Below are 7,800 nucleotides of genomic sequence, written 5' to 3' on the forward strand. Positions count from 1 at the left end.
TCATTACAAATAGCACATGAACTTTTTGAAAATAAACAAAGAAGTTTTTGATGAAATCATTACAAACAACACAAGAATTTTATGAAAAAACATGAGAACTCTTTATTGAGAGTATAACGTACATGTGCACATAATCGTAGAACATCTTCTATCTTTGTTGTGGTGATTTTGATTTGACCATAAATGTCTAGGCGATTGTTATTCAAATCAAAGCAATGAACCAACTCTATCATAATCTTCTTTTTGATGTTTATCTCTAGGATATTGCTTAAAGAGCCGAATTCCATTTTATCCACAAGCGCCTTCTTTTGTGATTTCATTTTATTGATGAAGTCTACCAAGTATCTTGGAAAACTTCTTAAATCATTCATTTGTTGCGAAGATTGGAAAATTATGTTAGACCATATTTGTGTGCAAAGAAAATGGAGTTGCTTGGATGTATATATGCTTATATCATATCTTGATGTATCTTTCTTTTTCATACTCTTTAGGGCAATTGATTTCCTGACCATTCTACTTGGAAAGATCAAAACTATTTAGTTAACAGGAAAACAACATAGACATTACTCAAAAAAACAAAATTGAAAATTATTAATAAGAAAAACACATTATTTAGCTAGAAATAGCATATGCATTTTTTGGTAATGACACTAGATTTTTGAATGACCATAATTACATAATCTTGACTTACTCAACCAATAAAATACATTTAAATGTGAATTTGATCCAAAAAATGTATTAATTATGATATAAGAATGGCTAAATCTCTTACATATTAGTTCAATATCATATAATAAGTTCAATAATAATAAAACACTACTAGAAAACTAGTTATTACAGACGGATATTTTTGACGGATTTTATCCCACGAAAATACAGACGAAATTTTAGAGGAATTTTTTGTCGGAAAACCAAAAAAATGAATTAGCATAAATTACAGACGGAAAAGAAAATCCGTCTATAATTCTGTCGAAAAAATTAATTTTTTTCGTGAGAAATAGTTACAAACGGAAAATCCATCTATAATTAAATAAACAAAAGTACTGCGCTTTATTAAATTATTACAGATGGAAAATCCGTCTGTAATTTAAAATTTTACGCCAGAAAAAAAAACTAAACCTAATCTACTCCGTCTCTGTCTCGAGCTCCTGCTCCATTCACAAATAACTTTTTCACAAAGCACTCCATGAAGATGAACAATTAACCCTAGCTAACCCTAACCCTCCCTGTCTTCATTATGCCTCACTGTACCCTAACTCTCTCTTCATTGTGCCTCACTGTACCCTAACCGCGACGAAGAGCCCTTAACAGCACTCTGCAAGAACGTCGCTGGTCGCCGGCGCTCGCAATGCCTCCGTCGAAGAACCCCTAACCGCGATGAAGAACCCCTAACCCTCCTTTGAGTTTCTTCGCTCTTCTCTCGCCACTCTCACCCTCAAGCTCACTGAGTCTCACCTCTCTCGCGGCTGGTCTCGCCGTCGACCTCTCTCTAGCTCTCCGGTATATCGCTTCTCTCGCGGGCGTTTCAGACTCAAGGTCGTCGCGCTCTGTTTCCGTCGCTGCTCTGTCACCGTCGCTGCTCTATCGCGCTCTGTCGCAAGCGAATCGGTGGAATTCGAACCGATCCCAATCGGTTCCTGCTCTAAAGAGAACCAGAGCATCTACCAGCAGTTGTTTAAATTACGCCGATAAACCTTAGGGCTCAATTTTTCTACGCCAGTTTTAGCTAGGTTTATCATACTTTGCTTTTGTGGCTCAATTGTTTAATGGTTCCAACTATTATATAAAGCAAAACAAAAAGTATACAAAATTAATGGAAGCAGAAAAGCTTGATTGAAGACACTGTGATAGTCAAGTTCAAATAAAGAGAATGTGACTAATAATGAATAAATTAAAGTTGCATGATATTTCGTTAAATGTTAAAACATTTTTTAAATATATATATAAGGCAATTTTGAACTATATAGTTTGCACATTTGTTTGAACTTCTGCAGCAAAGCATTGCCGTATGGAGTTACTCATGCATCAAAGGTTAGTGGCTTGCCCATGGTTTATTTATCTGCAATCATCTTGTTTCCTTTTTTTTTCCTGATCTGTTTTTCTATTTCAGGCTCTAGAACCTGCTACTCTTGTTCCTCTTCAGCTTTTAAAGTCAAGTGGAACCAAATGCATAATGGTAAGTGTACTTAAAAAGGCTTTTGAACTTCTGCTATAAGGTAAGAGGTTATACTGACATTTGCAAATTATCTAAGGTTGGTGACCCAAAGCAACTTCCTGCAACTGTCCTCTCAAATGTTGCGAGTAAATATCTTTACGAGTGCAGCATGTTTGAATGTTTACAAAGGGCAGGGCATCCTGTTATCATGCTTATGCTTACTGAGCAGGTACATAGTTTGCTACTGGATCTGATTTGAAGTCTTTTTGTTTTTAAGGTTTAGGGTTTATCCGTTTAGTTTGCCTTGTTTGACTGAATAATCAATTAAGCACAATTCTTATTTACTGTTGAGAAGGATTGAGTAGAGATATAAAAAGGATTGAGTAGAATATGTGTGGTGCATTGCTATATTATGAAATTGATGCTGATTATTTCTACACTAACTGTAAAAGTGGAATCCATCCCATATGGAATATGCATTTTGTCTATTTGGTGAATCTTGGAGTGTACTGAATGTGGATTTTCAGCTGTTTCTTTTGATTAGTTGCAAAAGTTTTGAAGAAAGTAAAGGTTGTTTTTCTGAAATAAAATGCTTGAATTTGAAGGAGAAATTTCAATCTTCAAACTTGGTTTTTATCTCTTTATCACTTATTCTTTTTATTAGGGAGTCATGTTGATGGATATGAAGAGGGATTTGAGAACCCTTTAATATTGATAAGTTAGTCTGTATGCATGCGAAGGGATTAGAGAATTCAATTCATGGTATACTTGTCTTTCATGTTTTATGCATCCAACCATTCTTTTTATTAGGGAGTCGTGTTGATGTATATGAAGAGGGATTTGAGAACCCTTTAATATTGATGAGTTAGTCTGTATGCATGCGAAGGGATTAGAGAATTCAATTTGCATGATAACTGCTATTACAATAATACTTCAGGTCATGTTTAATTTGATCTCTCTTTGCTGTCCTGATATTGCTTTTGCAAAGTTATAGTTAATGATAGTATTTTGTTGTTGAGCAACAAACTAGTTCCTTAACATGTTTGCTTTAAGCCACAACGTCCCAAATATTTCTTGATGGATGCCTCATGAGGTCTGAAAATTATAGCTTCTTTGATGAGTATGCAGGGCTAGGGGACAAGGCTGTTTGTGGCAACAAAACTAGGACGAATTCGAGCGGCCGCAAAGCAGGCGCTTTTGGAAGTAGTTCAAGCTGCACCAAACAGCATAGGATACTATGCAAGAGGGAAGGTTGATGTTTCTGGAAGGGTAAATGAATTTGATTATGTTTTGGCTAATTGTTGGAAGAGTTTGAACAGTAGTTCTTGCAAAGTATGTCTTGAGAATTCTGTAAATGCATCTATTCACAACCCTTAACAATATATATAGCATTGAAAAGTTTGAACAAAATCCAAGACCTATTAATATGTGTGGATCATATCTGAAAGGGTAAACTACAGTAAATGCTATAGTTTGGTTTCAGTGAATGTTAAGTGTAATTTAACCTATTGAGAACATTGTGGAATACTCATTTTCTTAAGTGGTGCTGCAGGGGTTACATGGCTCCAGAGTACCTAGCTCATGGTCAGTTAACAGAAAAGGCAGATGTATATAGTTTTGGAGTGTTAGTCTTAGAAATAGTTACTGGGAGACAGAATAACAGAAGCAAATCAACAGAATACTCAGACAACATAGTTATACTCAACCAGGGTTTGGAAAGAACCCAATTCTGACAGAGAACTGCTTTGATTATTGCCCAACTCATCGGTATTCTTTCACTTCAACATCTCTATGTCCAATCTTTTCCAAGACCAAATTGCTAATCTATGCGTTTGTTGCAGAGAACTACTTTGCTTGGCTTCTCAAAGTCTTGTGCCTCTGTTCTAACATTGACCTTCTTCTATTCTGTTTCCTTCTTGTTCTGACTGTGAGTTTCCTTTGCAACCGTAGCTGTAACAGTAATTTTAACTATGTGATGGTTCTTGTGATCCATAACAATAACATATCATTTTTGTTGTCAAAAGGTTATTTTTTCTATTTCTGGAAGCTCCCCATGTCGCCAAAATCCCGAGGTATGTCTCTCTTGTTAAATTTTGAAACGCCAATCATTAATTTACAAATTTCAGTTTTGAGATCATGAGTTGGCACTTCTCTCTACTTCCTTAGCTTGCTGAATTTTTAGAAACGTAAGATGGATCCCCCTGAAGGGAAGTATAGTTGATAATCAGTGAATTTAACTCCGCTTTAACTCAGCCTCGGTGCATGTGTGTGTACTTTTTTTGTTACAGATGTTTGTATTGTTGGTGTTGCAAGGACTCCAATGGGGGATCTACTTGGCAACCTATCATCTCTATCAGCAACACAACTAGGCTCAATTGTTATCAACTAGGCTCAATTGTTGCAGCTACCATGCTTGCAGTACATTGTAGAAGCAAGGTTTTCTTTTCATTCATGAATTGCCAAAATTATACACTTCTGCTGTGTTCAAATAATTTTCTTGTGGTATTTCAGTAGATACTTAACACTTTGGTCTCTTACAGGTTGAAGTTTCTGGTGGAAGAGGGAAACCCTCTAGAATAGTTGATAAAGATGAAGGATTGGGGAAGGTAAGCAGATCACAGTATGTAATTACATGTGTTAACTTATCTCTATAGGACATAGTGGTAGATATTAAGATTACATTGTAATGCCATGTGTATGCGCATCTATAGTATAATGTACTAACCAGTTACACCAAATAAAAAACGTAGCATCATCAACTGGAAAAAAATGTAGCATGTTTTAGGGTTTTATGGAATAAACAATCTAAAGTCCTGCTGAAGATAGTAGGGGATAATCGAGTGAGGGAAAAAAATGGAGACATCTCTGAGATATGGAGGAGATTCGAAAGCTCTAAGAATCCATGCGAAGGAGAAAGTCCCAATCGACTCGAACACTTTCTTCCAGGTAACAGTGTTGTTTTGGCCATCAAATGCTATGCTGTAATTGAAGAAATATTTCTCCTTATAGTTGGGGTTTGTGTACGTGGCACTGTTCTGGCAGGTTCATGGAGAGCTTGATACCAGAGTCGGGCAAGCCAGTTCTCTGAGTGCCCAAATTAGACATTTCTACCCCTCGGTCAGTTCCGTTTTACTCCCAAGCCCTAATCATATTTTCAAATTAAATTAATTAATTCTTGTTATGTGATACTGTAATGTAGTTATCAGCAACACTTGGTGTTGGATTGCGCTATGATAAGCATGAGAAGCTATGCTACACTGTGCGTGCAAAGAAGACATTCCCTGTCACCGTTGATAAGCTCTTTGACTTTAATATTAATGGGACATGATCCGTCTTGTGCTTTCATCATGCATGCATATGAAAGTGTTCATGAAGTTTTCTTAACTGATTGATTTGCTTGTGATGATATTTGATTTTGGCACAGGAGGGTCTTGTGGAGATAAGGGAAGACTATATAGAAGATTCTCACAAAGGGGAAACTAAATCAGGTATGTTCATGGCTTTTTCTGCTTTACAAGGTCTAAGATTATTTTTAGATGAGACAGACTTGCAATACTACCAAAACTCTTAAATTTGGAGCCATGGTGCAAAGGTCAGTAGTTAACATTCGAAGTTTTGGTTATAAAATCAGCTTCTTGCCAAATTCAAGCTAATAAACTTACCTACTACACATTCATACTGACCCTTCTCTAGAGTCAGATAACATGAAAGCAAAACTTATATTTTGAGTCTCTTTATCTTGATCTGTGGACTGATTTTTGCATCCATTGTTAATTTAAGAAAAGATTCATGAAGTCATCTAACTTGAACCATTCTACCATTGAATAGAGTAGCACAAGTAATATGCTTATGTATATTTTTTTTCTAGCATCTTTTATTGATGCATTGGCTCCGGCAGAACTTGAAGGAATTCTCATGAGCCACCCTTCTATTGAAGATGCAGTTGTTGTCTCGTAAGTATACATATATAATTATATGTATCTTTGAAATTAATTAAGCTAGCTATTAGCTAATAATAATTATTGAGTAATAATAAGTAATTAAATGGTTTGTTGCACACACATGCATATATAGGCAAAAAGATGATGTAGCTGGTGAAGTTCCAGTTGCTTTTGTGGTGAGGTCATCAAATGATCCTATTTGATCCTATTACTGAAGATGCTGTCAAGGACTTTATAGCTAAACAGGTAAATGATTTATACTTGATTAATTTAATTGTATTTGATAAGAAGATAATTAATTAATAAGGCAATGCATGACATTTTTTAATTTAATTGTTGTGAATAGGTAGTATTTTACAAAAGGCTACATAGAGTAATTTTCATTGACGCAATCTCAAAATCTTCAATCGGCAATATATTAAGAAAAGAACTCAAGGCAACCCTGCTATCTAATTAGCTATTTGGCTTAGCTTCATTTGTTTCTTATATATAATAATGATGTCAATGTGATAATTCGTATACTTTATTCTTTATAATAGATTCAATACTATATGATTATTTTAAACCAATTTAATTCAATAATCAGTTCATTTTTTTGTTTAAAGAATATTAAGAATTTAAATTTTAATATAATACAACTCTATTACTGCACATGACTTCTTTAACTATCAAGCAGTTTAATAACAGTGTTTGCTCAGGTACAAGAACTGAAATTGGAACCTTCATGACTCCACCACCAAATTGAAATCTTTAAGGGATGTGAACCTTTTTGGTCCTTGGCTGAATAAACAAAGTGCAACTGCAGGAGTAGCTCCTCTCACAAGTCACAACAACAGCATCATGCTTGAATGAGGAAAATTAACTCTTGATTTGTAATTTGCTTGATCTGTTGAAAATTTTGATAAGAACCCCCTCCTAATTGTGGAGTGGAGTTGAATTTTAGCATCATGAAGTAGCACTTTAGGGATTAATTTAATGATATGATTATATTCATAGGAAAGTAACTATAATGAGGAACTTGTTTACTGGGATGGTCATTTTATTTTTTTGGGGTATCTTTTTATTGAGACAGTGAGATATTGACTAATGGTGTTGAAAAATAACATCCAATTTTATAGGTATCATGTAATGAATATTATGTTTATTTATGTGATTTTTGGCCTTTTTTTTTAATTTACAGTGTGTTTGATGGAGTAAATTTAGAAAACAAATCTAAAGTATTTATTTTGCAATAAAAAAATTAAAAAAAATTCTATTTTACTTTACTGACGGATTTACAGACAGATTTACAGACGGATTTTCTGTCTGTAATCAGAATGTGGGATGATTTTCAAAAATTCAAATTACAGACGGAAAATCTGTCGGAAAATCTGCCTGTAATTACAGACGGAAAATCTGTCGGAAAATTCGCCTGTAATTACAGACGAAAAATCCGTCTGAAAATCTGTCTGTAATTACAGACGAAAAATCCGTCGAAAAGTTCGTCGTCTTTGGGAAATGGATAGAAAATTTATAGAGGGAAAATCCGTCGGTAACTGGTAAAAATCCGTCTGTAATTTTCCGACGGAAAAAAATTCGTCGGTAAATAATTTCCGATGGGGCTTTTACAGAGGGACAAAATCCGTCGGTAATTTCGTCGGTAACCAAAAATCCGTCTGTAATAAAGACCAAATCCATCTATAAATCTGTCTGTATTCCATTTTC

The 7,800-nt window shown here is 34.8% G+C and overlaps 1 protein-coding gene across 14 annotated transcripts; it reads left to right on the plus strand.

The window, feature by feature from the left end:
* Nucleotides 1-1,121: 1,121 nt before the first annotated feature.
* LOC110272204 (outer envelope pore protein 21, chloroplastic-like) lies at nucleotides 1,122-7,269 on the plus strand. 14 transcript variants are annotated; one of them, XM_088498542.1, is made up of 17 exons: nucleotides 1,151-1,730; nucleotides 1,995-2,031; nucleotides 2,111-2,176; nucleotides 2,253-2,384; nucleotides 3,284-3,424; nucleotides 3,708-3,922; nucleotides 3,997-4,082; nucleotides 4,180-4,227; nucleotides 4,444-4,591; nucleotides 4,696-4,761; nucleotides 4,982-5,101; nucleotides 5,198-5,272; nucleotides 5,355-5,414; nucleotides 5,580-5,643; nucleotides 6,024-6,108; nucleotides 6,230-6,342; nucleotides 6,795-7,269. In XM_088498542.1, the coding sequence occupies exons 11-16, from the start codon at nucleotides 5,009-5,011 to the stop codon at nucleotides 6,297-6,299; spliced, it is 447 nt and encodes a 148-aa protein (XP_088354668.1). In that variant the 5' UTR covers nucleotides 1,151-1,730; nucleotides 1,995-2,031; nucleotides 2,111-2,176; nucleotides 2,253-2,384; nucleotides 3,284-3,424; nucleotides 3,708-3,922; nucleotides 3,997-4,082; nucleotides 4,180-4,227; nucleotides 4,444-4,591; nucleotides 4,696-4,761; nucleotides 4,982-5,008; the 3' UTR covers nucleotides 6,300-6,342; nucleotides 6,795-7,269. The 14 variants fall into 14 exon arrangements, with proteins under 14 accessions (XP_088354666.1, XP_088354658.1, XP_088354663.1 ...); XM_088498534.1 differs by having other exon boundaries at nucleotides 1,156-1,730; nucleotides 4,906-5,101; nucleotides 5,355-5,448; nucleotides 5,578-5,643; XM_088498536.1 differs by having other exon boundaries at nucleotides 1,156-1,730; nucleotides 4,978-5,101; nucleotides 5,355-5,444.
* Nucleotides 7,270-7,800: the final 531 nt, after the last annotated feature.

Source organism: Arachis ipaensis, chromosome B9, assembly GCF_059453495.1.
Source record: "Arachis ipaensis isolate K30076 ecotype BB chromosome B9, ASM5945349v1, whole genome shotgun sequence".
Classification (NCBI taxonomy): domain Eukaryota; kingdom Viridiplantae; phylum Streptophyta; class Magnoliopsida; order Fabales; family Fabaceae; genus Arachis; species Arachis ipaensis.

What these genes read in the sequence shown, in the direction of transcription:
- LOC110272204 (XM_088498532.1), top strand. Translation starts at nt 5,009, where the DNA reads ATGGAGACATCTCTGAGATATGGAGGAGATTCGAAAGCTCTAAGAATC. An exon ending in CAAAGGGGAAACTAAATCAG is followed by an intron (nt 5,644 to 6,023) that starts GTATGTTCATGG and finishes TTTTTTTTCTAG; the next exon opens with CATCTTTTATTGATGCATTG. An exon ending in GAAGATGCAGTTGTTGTCTC is followed by an intron (nt 6,109 to 6,229) that starts GTAAGTATACAT and finishes ATGCATATATAG; the next exon opens with GCAAAAAGATGATGTAGCTG.